The sequence below is a fragment of the Schistocerca gregaria genome, chromosome X, assembly GCF_023897955.1.
Source record: "Schistocerca gregaria isolate iqSchGreg1 chromosome X, iqSchGreg1.2, whole genome shotgun sequence".
Taxonomy (NCBI): domain Eukaryota; kingdom Metazoa; phylum Arthropoda; class Insecta; order Orthoptera; family Acrididae; genus Schistocerca; species Schistocerca gregaria.
Genome location: NC_064931.1, coordinates 830,259,040 through 830,284,554, shown reverse-complemented (window position 1 = coordinate 830,284,554; position 25,515 = coordinate 830,259,040). Strand labels below are relative to the sequence as shown.

Below are 25,515 nucleotides of genomic sequence, written 5' to 3'. Positions count from 1 at the left end.
ACTTCCTTTGTTGTCGGATTGCATTTCCTTAGGATTCTTCCAATGAATCTCAGTCTGGCATCTGCTTTACCGACGATCAACTTTATATGATCATTCCATTTTAAATCACTCCTAATGCGTACTCCCACATAATTTATGGAATTAACAGCTTCCAGTTGCTGACCTGCTATTTTGTAGCTAAATGATAAGGGACCTATCTTTCTATGTATTCGCATCACATTACACTTCGCTACATTGAGATTCAATTGCCATTCCATGCACCATGCGTCAATTCGCTGCAGATCCTCCTGCATTTCAGTACAATTATGTTATACTCAATAATGAGTGTTCATCAGATACAAGGGTATTGTCTGGAGTGCCCCAGGGAAGTGTGATAGGACTACTATTATTTTCAATGTAAAAGAATGATCAGGCAGATGGTGTGAGCAGCTGTTTGCTGATGATGCAGTGGTATACAGGAAAGTATTGTTGTTGAGTGGCTGTAGGAGTATACAACATGACCTAAACGAAATTTCTAATTGATGTATTGAATGGCAACTAGCTCAAAATGTAGAAAAATATAAGTTTATGCAAATAAATAGGAAAAACAAACATATAATGGCAGCCATGTCAATGAAATATCTAGACACAACACTGCAAAGTGATAGGAAATGGAATGAGTATGTAAGGGTTGTAGTAGGAAAGGTGAAAGGTCAGTTTCAGTTTATTGGAAGAGTTTTGGAAAAGCGTGGTTCATCCATAAAGGAGACCACATATGGGACACTAGTGTGACCCATTTTCAAATGTTAGGGAGCCCCACCAGGTCAGATTAAAGGAATATGTCAAAGCAATTCAGAGGTGGGCTGCTAGATATGTTTCCAGCAGGTACAAACAACACACAGAGATGCTTTGGGCACTCAAATGGGAATCCTTGCAGGGAAAGCGAGATTATTTCGGAGGAACTTTATTGAGAAAATTTAGAGAACTGGCATTTTAAGCTGACTGCTGAATGATTCTGCTGCTGCCAACATAAGTTTTTTGTAAGCACCATGAAAGAAACATAAGAGCAATTAGGGATTGTACAGAGGCAGACAAACAGCCATTTTTCCACGGCACTATTTGCTGTAACAGGAAAGAAAATGACTAGTAGTGGTGCAGATACCCTCTGCCATGCACTGTATGGTGGCTTGTAATGTACATATATAGATATAGGCACTGTAATTCTGTAAGAGACAGCAAAGGACTAGGAATAGCAGCTGAATGGAATGGACAATGTCTTGAAAAGAAGATATGAGATGGGACTATACTAGACATGGCCTACACCTCAACAAGAAGGGGAAGGGTAAACTGGCTGGGCTGATAGCAGGAAATTTAAAGGGGGGAGGAACTACATCTCATGGTGGTAACTCTTTTTTAGTGTAAGATCAGTGTCCAGTGGGAAACTCAGCCAGGCAAGTACTAAAGCTGTTAAAAAAGTTCAAGATACCCACAAAAGTAAAATGAAAAATGTTAGCATATTTCATCAAAATATTGGGAGATTGAAGAATAAAATTGATGAGCTTCTGCTTTGTTTAGAAGATATAGAAACTGAGAAAGTAATAGATGTACTATGCCTGTCGGAGCATCACATTGTCACTGATATGCAAAAGGTTAGCACAGCAAATTAGCTGCACATGTAAGTAGAGATAATATGATGAGAGGAGGAGTTGCCATATATGTCAAAAGCTTCCACAGTGCAAAACATTTAGAAACTAAAAAATTTTGTGTAGAGCAACATATGGAAGCATGTGCCACTGAACTAAAACTAAATGATGGCACTTTCATAATTGTAACAGTGTATAGGTCCCCCTCAGGGAATTTTCAGATATTTCTAGAAAACTTGGATGCTTTGTTGTGCTATCTGTCAGACAGGGGGAAGCAAATTATCATTTGTGGGGATTTCAATGTTGATTCCCTGAAAGAGTGTGATAGGAAGAATGACCTTGTATTATTACTCAGTTCTTTCAATTTGAGCTCCGTCATTGCTTTTCCTACTCGGATAACAAAGAACAGCAGGACATTGATAGATAACTTTTTTATAGACCAAGATAAGTTTAAGGACATAAATGCTTATCCTGTTGAGAATGGTCTTTCAGATCATGGTGCACAGCCGGTTACAGTACATGGCATAGCTCCATGCAGTATATCAAATCAGAATTTCAAAGCAGTGCATTCAATTAACAATATAAATACTGCAAACTTTAGGGAAAGACTAAAGGAGCTAGACTGGGATGAAGTGTATATGGAACCCGATGCAAACTTGAAATATAACTTATTTCACGATACATTTTTAAGGCTATTTGAAAATTGTTTTCCCAAGAAAACAGTGAAACATAATTCCAAGAAAACATATAAAAAACCTTGGCTAACTAAAGGAATAAGAATATCTTGCAACCGTAAAAGAGAACTGTATCTAACAGCAAGAGGGAGTACTGACCCCGAATTTGTTCAATATTATAAAAACTATTGTGCCGTACTAAGAAAAGTTATTACAAATTCCAGAAGCATGTGTATCATGTCTGAAATCAGTAACTCTGATAATAAAATTAAAGCAATTTGGAATATTATTGAAAGGGAAACAGGGCAACCAAGAGCACAGAAAGACTTTAGTGCCATAAAACTGAATGACAAGTGTACTAACAAACAAATCTGAAATTGGAAATATTTTCAATAATCATTTTTTAAATGTTGTGAAGAAAGTAGGATCTAGATCTTCACTAGAAGAGGCAAGGCTTCTAATAGAAGAGGCCATACCTGTGCAGTTTGAAACAACTGTATTTCCACTAACCTCTCCCTCTGAAATCAGTAAAATAATAAACTCACTGAAAAGTAAAAGCTCTTACAGAATTGATGGAATTTCCAGCAAGATACTACAAGCTTGTACCCCACAGATAAGTAGGATTCTTAGCCATGTATGTAATACCTCTTTGGAGCAGGGTGTTTTCCCCGATAGACTGAAATATGCCATTGTAAAACCATTGCATAAAAAGGGGGATACATTGGATGTCAACAACTATCGCCCAATCTCTCTTCTAACAGCTCTATCAAAAATTTTTGAGAAAGTAATGTATTCAAGAGTAGCCTCCCATATATGTAAAAATAAAGTACGAACAAAATGTCAGTTTGGTTTTCAGAAAGGCTTTTCAACAGAAAATGCTATATACGCTTTCACTGATCAAATATTAAATGCTCTGAATAACTGGACATCACCTATTGGTATTTTTTGTGATCTCTCAAAGGCCTTTGACTGTGTAAATCATGGAATTCTTTTAGATAAGCTAAATCATTATGGTTTGAGGGGGGCAGTGCACAAATGGTTTAATTCATACTTAACTGGAAGAATGCAGAAAGTTGAAATAAGTGGTTCATGTAATGTTAATACAACAGCTGATTCCTCAAACTGGGGGGCTATCAAGCACGGGGTCCCACAGGGTTCGGTCTTAGGTCCTTTACCGTTCATGATATACATTAATGACTTACCATTCCATATTGATGAGGATGCAAAGTTAGTTCTTTTTGCTGATGATACAAGTATAGTAATAACATCCAAAAACCAATAACTAAGTCATGTAATGGTAAATGATGTTTTTCACAAAATTATTAAGTGGTTCTCAGCAAACGGACTCTCTTTAAATTTTGATAAAACACAGTATATACAGTTCCGCACAGTAAATGGCACAACTCCAGTAATAAATATAGACTTTGAACAGAAGTCTGTAGCTAAGGTAAAATTTTCAAAATTTTTAGGTGTGTCCATTGATGAGAGGTTTAACTGGAAGCAACACATTGATGGTCTGCTGAAACGTCTGAGTTCGGCTACATATGCTATTAGGGATATTGCAAATTTTGGTGATAAGAATCTCAGTAAATTAGCTTACTATGCCTACTTTCATTCGCTGCTTTCGTATGGTATCATATTCTGGTGTAATTCATCATTGAGTAGAAAAGTATTCATTGCTCAACAACGTGTAATCAGAATAATTGCTGGAGCCCACCCACGGTCATCTTGCAGACATCTATTTAAGGATCTATGGATCCTCACAGTAACCTCACAGTATATATATTCACTTATGAAATTTGTTGTTAATAATCCAGCCCAGTTCAAAAGTAATAGCAGTGTGCATAGCTATAAAACCAGGAGAAAGGATGATCTTCACTATGCAGGGTTAAATCTGACTTTGGCACAGAAGGGGGTAAATTATGCTGCCACAAAAGTCTTTGGTCACCTACCAAACAGCATCAAAAGCCTGACAGATAGTCAACCAACATTTAAAAATAAATTAAAAGAATTTCTAGATGACAACTCCTTCTACTCATTGGCTGAATTTTTAGATATAAATTAAGGGAGGGAAAAAAACTAACTTAAGCATTAGTGTCATGCAATATTTTGTGTAATGTAATATCTTGTACAGACATCTTTCATTAACCTGACACGTTCCACATCATTACGAAGTGTCGTATTCATGATCTATGGAACAAGTATTAATCTAATCTAATGTCTAATCTAATCTAATGCCAACAAAAGCCAATCAAGGGTAAGGGGATGTAGTTGAATTAAATCATGCAATGCCGAGAGGATTAGGAGTAGATTACGAAGCAATAACAAAATGCAGTACATGAGTTTTCCCATGTGAGAAGTAAAATAAGTGATGATGGCCAAAATAAAGAGGCTATAAAATGTAGGTTGGCAATGGAAAAAAGACTTTCTGAAGAAGAGAAATTTGTTATCATCAAACATGGATTTAAGTTATTTATTTATTTACTTATTAAGTTCCACAGGACCAAATCTCCAAGGTCATGGAACGTGTCATTACATGAAATTACACTACAAAAGTAATAACAGATAAATATGAAATGATTGTGTACCAAAAAAAAAAATCCAAGCTGCAAGTTTCAGTAAATGCAGTCAACACTATAACATAAGAATTAGCTTATTTTTTAAAGAACTCCTCAACAGAATAGAAGGGGTGACCCATGAGGAAACTCTTCAGTTTTGATTTGAAAGCGTGTGTATTACTGCTGAGATTTTTTAATTCTTGTGGTAGCTTATTGAAAATGAAAGCAGCAGTATACCACACACCTTTCTGCACAAGAGTTAAGGAAGTCTGATATAAATGCAGGTTGAATTTCTGCCGAGTATTAACTGAGTGAAAGCTTATTCTTGGGAATAAGTTGATATTGTTAACAAGAAATGACAGTAAAGAATATGTACATTGAGATGCCAATGTCAAAATACTCAGACAAGTGAATAGGGACCATAAGAGGTTCGTGAACCTTCACCACTTATTACCCGAACTGCCCATTTCCGAGTCAAAGTTACCCTTTTAGAATAGGAAGAGTTACCCCAAAATATAGTACCCATATGGCATAAACAAATGAAAATAAGCAAAGAAGACTAATTATCATGTCGAACAATCACTTACTTCAGATACCGTTTGAATAGTAAAAATAGCACCATTAAGTCTTTGAACAAGATCCTGAACAGTCAACTGCTGTTAGTGTATGAGAAATCGCTTGGAAAGTTTCCTCATGTCATGTCATGTTGTAGGCATTGCCATCAGTGCCAACCTTGTGTGAATGCTCTGAAAAGCTAATCATTTGCATATCACAGCATCTTCTTCCTGTCAGTTAAATTACGCATCTGTAGCACGTCATATTCATGGTGTAGCAATTTTAATGGCCAGTAGTGTATGTATGTAGGTAAATGTAGATGTTGAGATTGTAATATTGTCAGAGACAGCAAAGGACTTGCAAGAGCAGTTGAATGAAATGGACAATATCTTGGAAAGATAAGATGAACACTAACAAAAGCAAAACAAAAGTAATGGCACATAGTTGAATTAAATCAGCTGCTGCTTGGGGAATTAGATTTAGGAAGCAATATAGATTCAGTTCTGCCATTTGGGCTATGAAACAACTGATGATGGCCAAAATAGGGAGGCTACAAACTGTATGTTAGCAATGGCGAAAGTATTTCTGAAGAAGAGAAATTTGTTGTCACCAAATATAGATTTAAGTGTTAGGAAGCCTTTCCTGAAGGTATTGTCTTGAGTGTAGCCCTGTATGGAAGTGAAATGTGGAAGCTAAACAGTTCAGACTAGAAGAGAATAGAATCTTTTGAAATGTGTTGCTGCAGAAGAACACTAAAGATTAGATGGGCAGATCTTGTAACTAATGAGGAGGTAATGAATAGAAATGAGGAGAAAAGAAATGTGTGGCACAACTTGAGTGTAAAAAGGGATTGGTTGATAGAGCACATTCTGAGACATAAAAGGATCACCAGTTTAGTAGTGGAGGGCAGTATGTGTGGCGGGAGAGTGGTGGAGAGGGGTTGTGAAAACTGAAAAGGAACACCAAGAGACAAATGAAGCAAGCAGGTTCAGACGGATGTAGGTCCCAGCAGTTATTTAGAGATGAAGAGGCTTGCACAGGATAGAGTAAGATGGAGGGCTGCATCAGGCCAGTTGCTGGACTGAAGACAATAACAATAACTGGGATAAAAGAACAGCAGTGTCATATTATGAACCAATATCATGAATTTTCAATACTTTTTACAGTTTTATCTAAAATACTTTTTTGCCTACACTGTCATACAGTATGATTTTTTATCAATGTTTACACATGTACTGCTCATGTATAAATACAGGGCAGATCAGACAGTACATCATACCAGTATTACACATGCTTGGTGCTGCTCATTTTGTGAATATAGTGACAGAAAACTGACCTCATATGCTTCCACATGTGCCTTACTCCCTTTTTTCTTCATTTTCTGTACACAAGATGTACAATGGAGGCAGATCTGTTGCACAGTCTACATCAAATAAGAGTTCTTGACATTTAGCGAACAGGGTTACTCAAGAACAAGGTTTTTTTCCTTCCAACAATTCTCACTTAATTTCCAATTAAAATGAAATCTGAGATTTGTAACAGGTTACAATCAAAGCAATGCATCACTGAGTTCCTCATACCAGTGCATCACTGAGTTCCTGCAATGTCTTCCATGGGATTTACTTGATAATGAGGTTGGACACTGAAGTGTCAGTAAAAGGAAGCCATATTAGTCTTTTACATGGCTTGCTTAACACATACATGGCACTTTTCCTGATAACCTATGACAAATCCAAGCTTTCTATTCACATTTCCTACTAGAGGTTTCATGTGCTCATTCACAGTCCCAGACCTAAGAATTTAACCAATTTGTTTTAAAGGTTTGTTACTAATGTAGCATCAATGATAATAGGTGTTAAAAGGAATGTTAAGATATTTAGAATAATATTTCTGCTTAGAATTGCGACAGGAAACAGACTTCAGATTATATGATTAAACAGCATCAAACTATCTTATCTGAGTAGGAAGATATGGAATACTTGTGGATAAAATTCGAGGGTATTGTTTTATTTATTTATTTAGATCCCATAAATCTAATACAGCAATACATTCGCATAGATGAAGGATATTTCAGATTATTACAAACTATGCAAAAGGAACAAATAAAAAACTCTCTAGCAAGAAGAGATATAAGTATAAGACAAAATACACACATTAATAGGTATAGACAAAATTACATTTAAAAAAGTTAAAATATAGGTAGATCTTAATAGGCACATAGAAGACATAGTAATGTTAAAAATGATTCCAACTATCATAATGCATAAGAACACATCAGATTTATTTAAAAGAAAAAATCAGTTAGTGTTAACAGAATCAAAATATTCTTCAACTAATAAAAGGAATTATCTATTAAATACCATTTGAGCTGTTGTTTAAATTTGGGAAGATCATGGACAAGTGATTTCAGTGATGGAAAGAGAGCATTGAACACTTTGCAGCTCATGTAATGGACTCCTTTTTACACAATACTAAGATTTTTTTATTCATAATGGAGGTCCATCTTCCTCCTGGTATTGTGGGTATGGCATGAATCATTGGTTTCATATAGTTGCTCATTTTTACCAATAAAACATAACAGGGAGTAGATACATTAAAATAAAGTTGTCAGTATCCCTAATTTTCTAAAAAGTTTTCTACAAGAATGACTAGTCAGACTCTGCTCATTATCCAAATAACTCTTTTTTGGGGAATGAGTACTTTTTTGGAAAGTGGCTGATTATCCCCGAAAACTATGGCATACAACAATAGTGCATGGAAATAAGCAGTTTTTATGGTGTCTGAGTCACAGACAGTGAATTGCAAATGTTGCTGAGCTGAGTTTTTGAGAAGTTATAAAATATGTTCACATCATTTTAGATTGATGTCAATGTCTACACCTATGGATTTGGATGACTCAACTTGTAGTAAACTCCCTACCATTACATTTAATACTTAACTGATCCTCCACTTTCTTACTTACTTAGAAATGAAACAACTGGGTCTAGTTAACATTTAGTGATAACCCATTATTTTCAAACCAATGAAGTACTTAATTAAAGACAATACTGGTGGAATCCTCACGATGGTTTTTGGGGGGTTTGTTGATGAGGATGGAAGTGTCATCAGCAAAGAGAATAAAATGAGTTTTAAAGCTAGTACACAACAAAAGTTCATTGATAAACATGAGGAAGAGAAAGGGGCCAAATGCAGAGCCCAGAGGAACGCCGCAGCCAATAGAACCCCAGCTATATGACACATAGTGTCCCTCAGAGTAATTCGACATGACCTTGTGCTTTCTCCTCGTTTGGTAGGATTTAATCCATGAGCCAGCTAATCCACTTATACCATAATATTTAATATGGTTTAGAAATATAGTTTTGTTTTGTTGATTTACCCTACAAAACTTTCCAGACTGTGGGATATGCTGAGCATTTCTTTGAGGAGTGGGAAAGAACTGCTGTGAATCAACAGCCATATTAGAAAGCTGCTACAAAGGCACAGATAGCTTCATCATATATTTTAATGCAAATAAAGCCTTGTTGTCAAACGTAATACTGCCTGTCACACACTGTAAGGCGGTTAGCAGAGTATTCTTTGATGGGTTTATACACATCATTTAGCAGTTATGAAAACAAGTAGTAAAGGCTGCAGCAATCAGTCACAAATAATGTTCATTGCATATCTAGATTTTGGTCACTGTGTGGCCATCATCAGTGCTAAATAAATGTAAAAAACCAGTTACAATAAGATAACATGCATGCCTTATTAAGATACAGTTGCATAAGCTTTAAATGTAAGCCAGTCATAAAATACATACCAATAAATGTAAGTTAAACCATCAAAATCACATTTACATACATCTAGTCCCAACTGGGCTATTCATGTGAGAGTTTAAGTTCACAATGAGTCTGCTGTTACACAACTGGCTTCAGTGTTCATTACACCAATCTACAGCACCCTCCTGACATGAATGATGTCTTGACAACATTTATATCACAATTTGTATGATTCATCATTTGATTTATTATTTTTACACTTCTTAAAAACTTATGTAACTAAAGCAAGGTGTAGTACAGGGCTCAGTATTGGGACCTGTACTTTTCCTCCTGTATGTTAATAACTGGAGCCTCAATGTAGATGCACACAAAACAATAATATTTGCTGATGACACAACTGTAATCCTCACAGGGGAGAATACAGAGGCTGTGCAAAATGCAGTGAACTTGGCCACTGAACCACTCAGAAACTGGGCTAAACTCAACAGATTAACTATCAACACCAAAAAGACAACTTCCATGAACATTCACACAACACAAAATACAAATTCCTGTGAGCCACTTGTCACTACCAATAGATACTGACACCATTTTCAAATTTCTGGGTCTGTGGGTTCAAGATAACCTGAAATGTAATACACATACAGGAAATGTAAATGCCAAAATTAGTACTAGCTGTTATACATTGAGTGTACTGAAATGATGTGCTAGCCTGAAAACATTAACCAGCACATACTATGCTTACATACAAGCCCACGTAAAATATGGTGTGATATTCTGGGGAAATTCTCCAACTGCCCTGAGCACATTCAAAATCCAGAAGAGAGCAATGAGGATCATTACTGGGAGCAAACCCAGAGACTCCTCCAAACCCATCTTCAAAAAGTTGAAAACCCTTACACTGCCTTGCCTATACATTCTTGAGACTCTAAAATTGTTTAGAAACCACATAGTGCCAACTGACTCCAGAGTCATAAAAAATAATGAAATACATGAACACAACACCAGGAAAATTCAAATCTGCATGTTATACATACAAACACTCAACTGTACAAAAAAGGGAGCTTTCCACATGGGCCGCCAACTGTTCAACACAAGTATAAAGTCCATGGAAGACAACATAAAATTTAGCTGAGGTTTGAAGTCATATTTGTTGTGCCATTGTTTTTACTCCATAAATGAATACCTAGAATAGTAATCTTGCTATTTATGTTAAATTGAAAACATTGAGAAATGGAGTGAAATAAAATTAACCAATCTTTGCAATATAATATATCAGGATATTATATGTCAATATATGTTAACAATGTAACTGATATTTTCTGACATCTGTAACACACTGTGTACCATCAGACAACATGGAATAAATAAATGTACATAAATCAAATAAGATACCTATAACTAAAACCAATGACTAATGTTTTATAGTTATCAGTGGTGGTAACTTAGTGAATTAGCCAGTGGTGTCAGTTACTCCTGCAAATTTTACAACTAAACATAATTTAAAAAATACAAACATCTTGCTCAAATACATACTGTAATAAATGTTTTATTAAAACTGTGTTACATAGTAAGTGCAGTTAAAGGAATTTGAACAGATAAGAGTGGTGTTATAAGTCATCATACCATCAGCTGTATGTCAAAAGGGCAGGAATTTTTCTGGTTTAAAATGCCCTCTTCTATGAGCTTCATATATAAATCCATTAGATTTTACACAGTTTGGTATTACAACAAATAAACTGTCAACTCTGTCATGCAATAATGTGGGATTTGGCTACTCAACATCAAGTACAACAGCTTCAGTGAGCTGACAATAATGACCTAAATATTATTACACTCCTAGATCACATATGAGTACAAAGTTTCTGGAGACAAATGTAATGTATTTTCCACAGTAATACATGATTTAGTTGACAGTCTATTAGTTTTAACATGAAACTGTATACATTATAATGGATTTGTTACTGAAACTCGTAAGAGAGGACGTTTAAAAGCAGCAACATTCCTGGCCTTTTGACATACTATTGCTGGAACAATAACTTATAGCACCATGCTTGTCTGCTCCTTTCCTTTAACTTTACTTAGTATTTAGCATGGTTTTAATAAAAATGTTATTAACTGGGGTATTTGAACATCATGCTTTGTATTTTTAAACCATTTTCAGTTGTAAAATGTGCAGCACTAACTAGTTCCACTGGCTAGTTCACTCAGTAACCACTATGTATAATGGTAAAAAATTAGTAACTGGTTTTAATTACAATCACCTTATTTGCTTTATGAACATAAGTTTTTTGGTTTCATGTTTATAAGATTTTAGAAGGTATAAAATAATAAACAAAATTATAAAACATACAGGGTGTTTCAAAAATGACCGGTATATTTTAAACCGCAATAAAAACTAAACGAGCAGAGATAGAAATACACCGTTTGTTGCAATATGCTTGGGACATCAGTACATTTTCGTGCGGACAAACTTTCGAAATTACAGTAGTTACCATTTTCAACAAAAGATGGCGCTGCAAGTGATGCGAAAGATATAGAAGACAACGCAGTCTGTGGGTGCCCCATTCTGTACGTCGTCTTTCTGCTGTAAGCGTGTGCTGTTCACAACGTGCAAGTGTGCTGTGGACAACATGGTTTATTCCTTAGAACAAAGGATTTTTCTGGTGTTGGAATTCCACCGCGTAGAACACAGTGTTGTTGCAACAAGAAGAGCGGAGGTTTAATGTAACCAAAGGACCGAAAAGCGATACAATAAAGGATCTGTTTGAAAAATATCAATGGACTGGGAACGTGATGGATGAACTTGCTGGAAAGGTAGGGCGACCACGTAAGGCAACCACAGAGGGCAACACGCAGCTAGTGCAGCAGGTGATCCAACAGCGGCCTCGGGTTTCCGTTCGTCGTGTTGCAGCTGCGGTCCAAATGACGCCAACGTCCATGTATCGTCTCATGCGCCAGAGTTTACACCTCTATCCATACAAAATTCAAATGCGGCAACCCCTCAGCGCCGCTACCATTGCTGCACGAGAGACATTCGATAACGATATAGTGCACAGGATTGATGATGGCGATATGCATGTGGGCAGCATTTGGTTTACTGACTAAGCTTATTTTTACCTGGACGGCTTCGTCAATAAACAGAACTGGCGCATACGGGGAACTGAAAAGCCCCATGTTGCAGTCCCATCGTCCCTACATCCTCAAAAAGTACTGGTCTGGGCCGCCATTTCTTCCAAAGGAATCATTGGCCCATTTTTCAGATCCGAAACGATTACTGCATCACGCTATCTGGACATTCTTCATGAATTTGTGGTGGTAAAAACTGCCTTAGATGACACTGCGAACACCTCGTGGTTTATGCAAGATGGTGCCCAGCCACATCGCATGGGCGAAGTCTTTAATTTCGTGAATGAATATTTCGGTGATCGTGTGATTGCTTTGGGCTATCCGAAACATACAGGAGGTGGCGTGGGTTGGCCTCCCTATTCGCCAGACATGAACCCCTGTGACTTCTTTCTATGGGGACACTTGAAAGACCAGGTGTACCACCAGAATCCAGAAACAATTGAACAGCTAAAGCAGTACATCTCATCTGCATGTGAAGCCATTCCGCCAGACACGTTGTCAAAGATTTCGGGTAATTTCATTCAGAGACTACGCCATATTATTGCTACGCATGGTGGATATGTGGAAAATATCGTACTATAGAGTTTCCCAGACGGCAGCGCCATCTGTTGTTGACAATTGTAACTACTGTAATTTCGAAAGTTTGTCTGCCTGAAAATGTACTGTTGTCCCAAGCATATTGCAACAAACGGTGTATTTCTATCGCTGTTCGTTTAGTTTGTATTGCCGTTTCAAATATACCGGTCATTTTTGAAACACCCTGTATGAACTGTACAATAATGTTAATGTATTTTTTCAATCCATCATAGATGAAAGGAGGGTACTGAAGTCAGCTGTGTTGTAGCTGTAAATAGTGGACTCAGTGTGAACTCAGCCTCTGACATGAGTAGGCCAGATGGGAATATGTGCATAAACAAGTGGTATGTATTCTATGACTGACTTACATTTAAAGCTTATGCAACCAACTAACAGTTTAACAGTCAGCAGATGCTGTTTGAAGTGATTGCTGTATCAATCAGAAATCTACAGATACCAGTCTTCGAATGTTTGCCCCTATTTTGGCTGAAACCAAGGTTGGAATCTTCCTACACATCGGTCAGCGGACCTGAAGATGGCGTAATATATTACTGAAACTGGTAGCCCAATAAAATAACAGTTTGGAAATTAGAGGGCTTCCAGGTGTTGGATTTGACATTCATTATTGACAAGTGAACTGAGTTTTTCTGTAAGGTTTTTCGTTAAACTTCGTAAATGCCCCAGATGGCAAAAAAGTATTCAACAACTGGTTTAACAAAAGTTTTGTCAGTGTCGTCCTTTGAGTGTGAATTACACTTTGTTTGCATACTTTCTATTAATCTCAGAAGGAAATTTGCCATTCTCACAGCTATATTTAAGCATTATTTTCATTTTGATTCATTCTGGTCAGTTATCCATAGACATTAGATGGCTTTGGCTAAGTCCTGTGAGTGATTCCAAATGTTTAATCCAATGATACCAGTTCTTTTCATCTATTAAGAAGAAATAAATGCTCTTCCCACATCCAGTAACAAACTGGAAATGGTATTATCTTACCATGCAAAACTGTGCCATCTGTGAATAGCCTCAGATGGCTGCAAATATCTGCCAACTCATTCATAAAGAAAAATAATAGTACCATCACACTTACCTGGTCTGTGCCCTATTTTATTTTCACTTCTGATGTTTTCACAGTAAAACTGGCCTACTGATATCTGTGTGACTGGAAGACTTCAATACATTTCTAGATTTATCCCATTATTTGGTAGACATACATTATGTTTGCTAGATGACAGTATGGAACTGTATAAAGACTTCAAGGAAAAAATCCCCTGCATGACTCTAGTGCATACAGTCTTCCTTGTTTCACGAATGAACTGTCAGGTTTGGAGGGAGGGTCTTTCATCTGCCCTGCATTCTACAGTGGCATGCAGAGTATATATATGTAGGTGTAGTTATTATCATTATGAAAGTGTCAATAGGGTTTGGCTTATGACACTTCACCAGCCTCTACAAAATAGATTACTGCACAGTAGCAAGTTTTCTTTAAACAGAGAGTGGTTCAGTAATGAAAGCTGTGTGATGTGAGAAACAGAATGAAGTTAAAAATTCAGTTAAGCTCTCACAGAGATTAAAATCCAACTACAAATGACTTGATTAGAGACACTAATACACATATGTACAAAACATTATGAAAGACATCTACTGAAATGAAATTTGTAGCATGATGTGTACCAGCAGGGAACATCTCACAATTAAAAAAAGGATGTCAGAATACACTAATTAATTATATGTGAAGCTGTTGAGAAAATCAGTGCGAACATTTTGTCCTTTTTTTAGCTCCATTAGACACACCCACCCTCCCACCCACCCACCCACCCACACACCCACACACACACACACACCCACACACACACACACACACACACACACACACACAAGCCACCACCCACCCACCCCCACCCACCCACCCACCCACCCACCCACCCACCCACCCACCCACACACACACACACACACACACACACACACACACACACACACACACACACACAAGCCATCATAAATCCATAAGACATTACCGAAAAGAGTGCAATAATTTGGAGCCATATGACACACCATTCATTACTGTTTTGTGCATGCAAGTGAAAAATCATTATCTAAATGAAATTTAAGATTCGTGTGTTCATGCACCACATTTACACATCAGTTATAGGTAAAGTATGCACTAAAAATTAAATGCAGTAACATTTACCAATTCAAGAAAGTAGATTGTTATGGATAATCAACATTACCTAAAATTTCATTGCTTACTTCCAACGCAGCTGTCTCCACATAATGAGCAAATGTTACGAAACTAGGTTCAAATGTTCGAAGGAACTTGTTCCAACATTCAAAAAGAAATACAGTGGTCTTATCCCACAAGTCTACAATATGCTTCCTGATTGCCACATTTAAATCTTTCATAAACTGCGAAGAAAGAAAATTATTAGTGTTTTAATAACTCAACAATATTTCCATTGCACACCTGGAATAAACTGTCTTACATATTAATAAAATATTGATTACCTTGTCATATTTCTCAGCAAAGTTTTCAAGCATTTCTGCAATTTGGGCTGTTGATTCTCCTTTCAGGAAAGAGTTTATAAAATCCATTATCTTCATATATGAATTTTTAATCTGCAAAATGAAACACTGCACTGTTCACAGATTCCACAGCAATGTTTTAATTTTAGAACTTATATTGATTTCAGAATAGTTACAGCTCAAAATGTGGCCATTATACAAATTCACAGACCAGACCTGAGAGAACTCCAACCTTTCTCAAGAATCATATCATATTAATTTTTTTTTTTTTGTATTTTAATGATATGCCAAGTTATAGAACAATGGCATATACACAACAGCAACATCTAGTATTGTTTCTTATATATGTTAATGACCATATGTCTAATATAAAAAAACAGCATAAGTTCTTTTTGTAGATACACTAGTATTTTAATCAATACAAAAACACATACAACAAAAGAAGAAGTGGTAAACAATATTCATAAAAGTATTATTGAGTTGTTTCCTGACAATAGTCTCACTCTCAGTTTTAAAAATACATAACATATTCACTTCCTCACTTCTATCTGTACTTAATCAATGATAAATGCAACACACAGTGAGGAAATAATAACTAGGTTGGAAGTTTCAAAGTTTTAAACTAGAAAAGACACATTTTTAATTTCTAAAACAATTCCTTTTACCCACATTTTCACTTACAATCTCTATAAATGTTGGGGAGAGATGAGTAACCCTGTTAACATATTTTGTGTATTTTCATTCAATAATGTCATATGCTATAATACTCTGGGATAATTCATCTTTAAGAAAGGAAGCTTTCATTACTGTAAGTAAAATGAATGGCACTCACACTCTATCATCTTGTAGAGACCTGTTTAAGGGGTTACGTGTTTTGACTACTGCTTCGCAGTATGTGTGTTCCCTCATGAAGTTTGTATGGAATTGTTGGCCAGGAGGATCCTATTCAGGGAAGTTCGGCCGCCAAGTACAAGTCAGATTTCATTCGACTCCACATTGGGCGACTTTCGTGCCAGTAATGAGGATGAAATAATGATGACGACAATACAACACCCAACAGGCGGAGAAAATCTCCAACCCAGCTTGGGAATCAAACCCAGGCCTGCTTGCATAGGAGGTGAGTACTTTACCACACAGCTAAGCAGACAGACAGTTTGTTGTAAATAACACAGTACAGATAAAAAGGAACAATAATAATAATAATAATAATAATAATAATAATAATAAAGATTTTATTGTCTTTGGGCCATTACAGCAATTGACAATGTCAAATGAAGATACAATTTATAATACAGTGTGGTAAGGTATTGACTACCGAATTATTTTAGCTCATATTACAATAAATGTACAGTGGGTCATCTGTTGGATTACTGCATTTTACAGTTGAAGAATTCATTGATATCATAGAACAGGTGGGCAATAAACCATTCATGCAGTCTTTCTTTTAATGTATGTTCAGAAAGATCCTGTTTAGCATGTCGCAGCTTATTAAATAGTTTGTGCCCTGTGACTTCATAGCTATTTGTTGATTTTGATAATCTGTGGTATGGCGTGTATATGTGTTTGATGCTGCTTGTATTGTAACAATGTACATTTTCTCTACCTTTCACATCTTGTAGGTTCTTCTTCGTAAAGATGAAAAAATTCTATATATAGAGGTTTATTACTGTCATAATTTCTTGTTTAGTTAATAAGGATTTGCAGTGAGCCTTATGTGAAGAATTTGTAATTATCCTAAAGGCTTTCTTCTGCAATAATAGGATCTCATGTATATGACTGCAGTTACCCCACAAGATAATGCCATAGGATATTATAATTTGGAATAATGCAAAATAAGATGATCTGATGTACATTTCAGGCACACAGTTTCCGAGTTGTCTTAATAAATAATTTAATCTAGATAGCTTACTACCAATATAGTTTACATGTTGGCCCCAGGATAACTTTTCATTTAAATAAACTCCCAGGAATTTAACAGAACTAGGGTCATCAGATAGTGGCTTGTCTCTTAGAGCGAAGATTATCTGCTAAGTTTTTATTTTCATTTATCAGGAAACCATTTGCTATGAACCAATATGCTGCGTGAGTGTATTTTCAGCACAGGTTCTAAGATCATTAAGTTTGTTACTGCTATGAAGGAAAGTCATATCATCTGCATACAATACAGTGGTGCATCTAATAAACGATGGGAGGTCACTGACCATTATCAGAAACAGGAAGGGGCCCAATACAGATCCCTAAGGCACACCTACTTTAACATTTTCTATGTTTGATATTTCCTTACCAACACAAACTACCTGTTTACGGTTGTTGAGATAAGCTTTTAATAGTCTGAGACTGTTTCCTTTGATACCGTAGAATTCTAGTCTCTCTAGTAGTGGCGTGTGCTCAAAACAGTCAAAGGCCTTGATGTGCACAGTCCAGATAAGTGGTGTGAGATCATCAAGAAGTCAGCTAAGAAGAATCCATTGCTTCTATATAATATGAAAAGAGAGGATTTCTATCAAGTACGACACTTTAAAGAAGCATTTGTCTTCAGAAAGAAGACAGTTGATAGTCGAGTTGTCAACCTAAGGAAAGTATGTAGGTGGAAGGTGACCTCCGAATATCCAACATCTTTATTCATCAGGAAGATATTTTGTCATGACATTTGGTATGAAACAAACTTCAGAAAATGTGGGAGGCAAGGACCAGTTCCCATGCTTCGACTTAAATACAGGGATCCAAGTCTTTTTGAAAAGAAGAAAGTTGCTGACGTCCTGTTGCTCCTAAATTACATACTTCCTGTCCACCATGGATTTTTCCTGTCACTAAAGCCAACAGTTTTGGATGAAAAAGACATTAGTAACAAGAGTGATGAATGATTTAGCAGTTTCAGTAAAGTGTTGAAGATTTACTGTAAAATTTAATATGTAATGTTCTGTCACTATGTGTATGGTGTATGTGTATGTGTATGGTGTATGGTAATGTAATAATTTTTGTATATTTCATTTGGTTTAGTCAGTTTTGAGTTTCATTTATGTCTGTATAGCAGAAGATAGATGTTAGAATCACAACAAAATAAAACAACTGCTGAAAAAAATTATTCAGATTTGCAGATCAATTGAAACTTTAGATGCGCTGTATCTCGAAACTGTGATTTTGGCGCTTACCATTTTGTTAACACGAGCAGCTGAATTAATAAAAAACTGATTGAGTGTTTGAGGTGGGATATTAATTTTGTCTTTTTTAGTATCTGTGGCAGCATTGTTAATTGCTTTCCAAGCGGTTTTGCATTTATTGGTGGAATTATGTATGCTATTGGCATCGTAGGTATTTTTGGCTTGCAGGATGGCTTTTTTGTATTCATTCCTGCATTCCACATAAGCTGATTTGGTATATTCAGACTTCACACTATTGTATATGTTGTACAGTAACAAAACTTGTTCTTTAGATCTGTCAGCTGTTTAGTGTACCATATATTATGTCTGTTTTGAGATCAACTGTAATGAACTTTGCAAACTATATAAAAGAGGAAAATTAATTATGCATTATACACTCTACTATAAAAGTTTTTAAATAATCTACACCCCCCTCCCCTCTTATCACCCTCAAATCCTTTCATTCACTCATTGTGTTCCATAGATCCCATCATGAAGGAGAACATTCAGGGATGTGAAAATAGTTAATGGTACACACATTAACATGACCACAAAAATATTTAGCACAGAATAGGAATTTTAGAGGCCTATTTACAATGAAAATTGCTGCTTGTCATGATTCTAAGAGCAATTTACAATCACTGAGGTGATGTAATCATATAATTACCATATGAATATGTCTCACAGAATATGAAGTTCAGAGGCCCACTTACGATGAACAATGCTGCTTGTCATGAAGCTAAGAACAATTTACATTCACTGAATCTATGTAATGTGCAAGCTGCTTCATCTCCCAGTACCTACTGCAACCTACATCCTTCTGAATCTGCTTAGTGTATTCATTTCTTGGTCTCCCTCTACGATTTTTACCCTCCACGCTGCCCTCCAATACTAAATTGGTGATCCCTTGATGCCTCAGAATATGTCCTACCAACTGATCCTTCCTTCTGGTCAAGTTGTGCCACAAACTTCTCTTATCCCCAATCCTATTCAATACTTCCTCATTAGTTACGTGATCTACACATCTAATCTTCAGCATTCGTCTGTAGCACCACATTTAGAAAGCTTCTATTCTCTTCTTGTCTAAACTATTTATCATCCAGAGATGAAGAAGCTTGCACAGGATAGATTAGCATGGAGAGCTGCATCAAACCAGTCTCAGGACTGAAGACTACAACAACAACAATGTAATTATATAATTTGTAGGAATGGTAACTAATATGTTATGGCTTTAATTTAAGTCAGAATTTGTAGGGAATTCCATTCTTTTAATTATCAGCAACAAGAGTCATTATGGAGATGCAATGGGAAATTTTTAATGGAGTCTTGGAAGATTTGCAGTTATCTACCTTACAAAGTTTTGTACTGCTCAATTTGCTGAATAAATACCTCATTTGGGTGGCAAGAACATCTCAGAAGAAAATTCCGTAATGCAACAGGGAATAAAAGTATATTAAAAAGCCAGCACTATTGTCTAACATGAGCAGAATAAGAACTACTACTAAGAATAAAACATGCTAGAATGAGCATTTATATTATGTTATTCACATGTTGCCATTATTATAGCTCATTATTCAGTTGGACATCAATGACCTTCTGATATAATCTATCATTTAATGTATGACCATCAATGTGTGTTTTTCACACAGGCATTAGATGTGAAATAAATATTTAAATTGTTTATTGTTTTTTGAGTTATCATTAATGTTTAATTAAGATCCCTTACACTTTCATCACAAGCATTATAAATTCTGAACAATCTGTTAAAGTCAATGAAAGGGCCATTTATGTAGGCTTGAAGCAAGATTAAAACCTGCATCAAACCTTGTGCTAACTGATGCATAAAGACACACAAAAATGTACAATGTACAATTTACTGTAACTTTTTTTCCTGTGTTTGTATTTTATACTTTTATCTTGTAATACAACATACAAGGTGTACAACTTTGCTTCCGCCATTTTTTCACCAACATTTGAGGCTTTAATGAAACAAATTGGTTACACATGTATCATTTTCCATTGCTGGCCACTACTTTCTCCCATCTTTCGGGCAGTGTACGAAAAATTGTTCATCTTTTGAAGCGGTCCAAAAATCAATCCAATTTGTGACTTCTTCATGAGATCCCATTTTAACATTTCCAAGTACGTTTTGACCTCTTTTGCAATGTGGAGTCGAGCAGTCTTGTGCTGCAAAAATATTTTATTGTGCCCTTCACTGTATTGTGGCCGTTTGTCTTTTAATGCTCTGCTCAAATGCATTAATTACATTCAATAACAAGCACCTGTGATTGTTTCACTTGGTTTTAACACTCATAGTACATGACGCTGAGCTGGTACCACCAAATGCAAAGCATGATCTAGGAGCCGTGAATATTCAGTTTTGCCGTCGATGTGGAAGCATGGCTAGGATATCCCGATGTTTTTTTGCATTTAGGGTTATCATAATGAATCCATTTTTCATCACCAGTCACAATGCAATGCAGAAATCCCTTCCATTTTTGCCTCTGAAGCAACTGTTCACAAACACACAAATATCGTTCAACACGTCTCGGTTTCAGCTCACACAGGACCCAAGTTCCTTCTTTCTGAATCATGCCCACAGCCTTCAGACACTTTGAAATGGCTTGCTGTGTCACTCCCACTAACCATGCCAATTCTTCTTGAGTTTGGCATGAATCTTCACTCAGCAATGTCTCCAATTCTGCATTTTTGAAAACATTCTCTCTTCCACCACTATGGTGGTCTACGACATTAAAATCACCGTTCTTGAAGAATTGAAACCACTCATGACACATTCTTTCACTAGTAGCGTCCTTACCATATGTACTTGAGAGCATTCGATGAGACTCAACCACTGTTTTCTTCATACTGAGATAAAACAGTAACACCTCCTTCAAATGATGAGAATTAGGCTCGTAAAATGACATTTTCAATCAAGTAGAACTTTATGATGCAGACACAAACTGACTAATGCCTGAATGAGGTTATGTTGACCAAGGTCCAAGCTAAGTTGTACACCTTGTATAAAATTAAATGTACTAAGTTAACATACTTTTTATTCTAATTATTCTCTTTATTTTCTGATGGAGGAATCTCATTTACACTATTCAAGGAACTGCTTAATGATGTATGGATGACTTGTGCATTTGTCATATGACTGAATACATGTCTTCACTATTTCACTATCTGTACTTTTTTATGTAGTTTTATGTTACATTCTTACCACAACTCACAAACTGCACATTGCTGCACTAGATATGAATAAGATCATGGTGCTCTTAGGTTATCTGGTGTACCATTGTTGGTATTTTTTACAGTGTTACATTCATGTAATTTTTATATAATTACACCTCATTCTTTCTTTACCAAGTTAGGTCTGAAGATTATCTGTCATTCAGATTAAAAATGATCATCATTAATGATAAAATAATGATCCATATGGTATTTTCCATTCATAAAGCTTTTTTTTTCTTTTCTTAAAGAAAATATGTAGTCAGCAGTAATGGATTAACAGCAACTACCATGAATAACTGGAAAAGTGTATCAGTTTTTAAAGCACTGCCTGTTCTGACAGTTGTAGTATGTTCACATATAGCCTTCCTAGAAAAACAAATTTATTATAGTTATTTGTTAGTACAGTCAACAGAAGCTGTTTCTGACAGTTACTTACTTCTTCTAACTTATTGATCTCTTTCGTGTATAGATCCTATGATAGGGCTGTCAATGGCAAAGTGCATAAAGGTGATCTCTAATTATGGACCATCTCCCTCTTTTCGACATTTTCAAACTTTTTTAAAGGTAGCTTATAACAGAATATTGAACCAATTTTCTGACAACAGCTTCTTAATGATCAGCAGAACTCAAGCTGTCAGTATAGGTTGTTAGCTGTACCTGCATAGTTCAGTTGTTGAGAGCATTGTCCATGAAAGCCAAGGTTGAAGGTTGAATTTTGCTCTGACACAGAGTTATAGACTGTAAAGAAGTTTCAAAACAGTGTACCCTCTCTGTAGAGTAGAAGGTTTATTCTGGATAAAGTTCCATAAGCTGTGGCTAAACAATTTCTTCACAAGATCCTTTCTTTCAAAAATGGTAGTCACAAGATATGCTGGAAAGCTTCTGTGTATTTTGGAAAACAGGAGAGTGGTACTGACAGAATTGAATCTGTGAGGATTGGTAATGAGTTGTGCCTGGACAGTTCATTCAGTAGTAGCATTCTCAGTGAGGACAAGATTTCATGTTTGCCTCTCAGTCCAGCATACAGTTTTAATCTGTCAGAAAGTTTATATATAAAACATACTACACTGCAAACAGAAATATATATAACAGAACCAGTCTCTTAGGCATGTCTAGGTCATTTCTCTGTAATAGTCCTTCCAGGACAGCTACTCATGCAAAATATGCAGGAGAGCATGTGGCCAGTTTGGAAAGTATGGGTGTGGTACTGGCAGAATTGAAACTGTGAGAACAGATTGTGAGTTATGCATAAGAGCATTGCTCACAAAAGGTAAGATTCGGGTTTGAGTCACAGTCCATCACAAACAAATAATAATTACTTTTACATGCAAGAAGCACCATTGGACAAACTCTAAATGTAACACCACATGCTAAATTCCTTGTTGGGCATAGGGGTATGCAAGGGCTGGAGGGTGGTGGCTACATTTTTTATTAATTTCAAAATTTCACATCTTTCTAGAAATGATTATTTCTTATTCTACTCAGCAGCAGGTTACGCATTACCAACTGCAAGGAGAAATGTTGTGTCTCAAGTAAACACTACATTGCTAGGTTATCAGGTTATTCATACGAAAACTACAACACTTTCTTGTCATTGTCATAGTTTACACATTGTTTTGCAATCTTGGGGGTGTGAATCTTCGCACGACATTACTGAAATAGAGTACCCAATCTTCTGTGTCTCACCTCTGTCTATAGCACTTTACAAGCAACAGAAAGGAACAGTTCAACATCTAGAGCACACTGGACTCACATTCGGAAGGACAACAATTCAATCCCGTGGCCAGCTATCATGATTTAGGTTTTCTGTGATTTCCTTAAATCACTTCAGGCAAATGCCAGGATGACTCCTTTGAAGGATCACAGCCAGATTCCTTCCCTATCCTTCCCTAATCCGATGAGACTGATGACCTCGCTGTTCAGTCTTCTCCTGCAAATCGACCCAACTCAATGTCTAGTTCAGCAGAAACATGACAGCAGTGTGCCTGCCTGACACCTGTCCCCAGTTACCACATGATGAGCTCTGCTTGTTGCACATCTTAATTTCAACAATCAAATTACACTTGATCCATCAAGGCTTGTGAGACTTCATTCCATGTCACATGGTACAGTGACTGTAGTGGACTATGAAGAAAACAAGCATGCTACACTGTAGGTGTATTCTGCTATACTTCACATATGGACCAAAATGCAGAAGAAATATCAATTTGTGCACTCGAAGGGAGGAAGAAATGGTGAAACATCAAGGTTAAAAAGATGTTTGGCTCTTCTTAAATTATATAGGATGCAACCCAGTGCGACATACAGCTACAGACTTATGAGTTCTGGATTCTAGTTATAACGGCTACACACTATGTGCAAACCAGGTGGAAACGAGGCCCATTTTGGTCCAGTCCTAGGCTGACAAAACTAATGATTATTTTTTAAAAAATGCCGCTTCTGAAGTCTTGCCCCCTGTTGGACAAATATCTGTGGACTCTCACTTTAAGATCTATGTAAATAACAAAATGAGTAGCACCAGTACTTGGATAACGACAAATTCATTTGTCTCTTCCTATGATGATCTGCAGATGGTATACATAGTGTTGCTTGCATATTTTCACTTGGGACTGCTATAGATAAGATATTGTGAATTTGGATTTTAATAACAGTGCATTTAGCATGAACTTCAAATTTCACAACCATACTACTAAGAGTCAAGCATTTTCCATGCAGACTATGTGTTCCAGTCCTGGATTCAGACAGAAGACAGAACACTCTGATTGTTGTTGTAGTGGTCTTCAGTCCTGAGATTGGTTTGATGCAGCTCTCCATGCTACTCTATCCTTTGCAAGCTTCTTCATCTTCCAGTACCTAATGCAACCTACATCCTTCTGAATCTGCTTAGTGTGTTCATCTCTTGGTCTCCCTCTACGATTTTTTCCCTCCACGCTGCCTCCAAAGCTAAATTGGTGATTCCTTGATGCCTCAGAACATGTACTACCAACTGATCCCTTCTTCAAGTCAAGTTGTGCCACAAACTGCTCTTCTCCCCAATCCTATTCTATACCTCCTCTTTAGATATGTGATCTACCCATCTAATCTTCGGGATTCTTCTGTAGCAACACATTTCAAAAGCTTCTATTCTCTTCTTGTTCAAACTATTTATTGTCCATGTTTCACTTCCATACATGGCTACACTCCATACAAATACTTTCAGAAATGACTTCCTGACACTTAAATCTATATTCGATGTTAACAAATTCCTCTTCTTCAGAAATGCTTTCCTTGCCATTGCTAATCTCCATTTTATATCCTCTCTACCTCAACCATCATCATTTATTTTGCTCCCCAAATAGCAAAACTCCTTTACTACTTTTAGTTTCTCATTTCCTAATCTAATTCCCTCAGCATCACCAGACTTGATTTGACTACATTCCATTATCCTTGTTTTGCTTTTGTTGATGTTCATCTTATATCCTCCTTTCAACACACTGTCCAATCCATTCAACTGCCCTTCCAAGTCCTTTGCTGTCACTGACAGATTTACAATGTCACTGGAAAACCTCAAAGTTTTCATTTCTTCTCCATGGATTTTAGTACCTACTCAGAATTTTTCTTTTGTTTCCTTTACTGCTTGCTCAATATACAGATTGAATAACATCAGGGAGAGGCTGCTTCCCATTCATGCCCCTCGACCCTTATAGCTGCCATCTGGTTTCTGCACATATCGTAAATAGCCTTTTGCTCTCTGTATTTTACCCC

The 25,515-nt window shown here is 36.5% G+C and overlaps 1 protein-coding gene across 1 annotated transcript in view; it reads right to left on the bottom strand.

Annotated features, from left to right (window-relative positions):
- The window catches only part of LOC126299332 (uncharacterized), a 793,355-nt gene that overhangs the window by 145,850 nt on the left and 621,990 nt on the right, over positions 1 to 25,515 (bottom strand). The window contains exons 58-59 of the mRNA XM_049991162.1: positions 15,380 to 15,490; positions 15,106 to 15,280 (exon numbers count right to left, since the gene is read on the bottom strand). Of these exons, the coding sequence (XP_049847119.1) occupies positions 15,106 to 15,280; positions 15,380 to 15,490 (286 nt within the window). The remainder of the gene's footprint in view (positions 1 to 15,105; positions 15,281 to 15,379; positions 15,491 to 25,515) is intronic.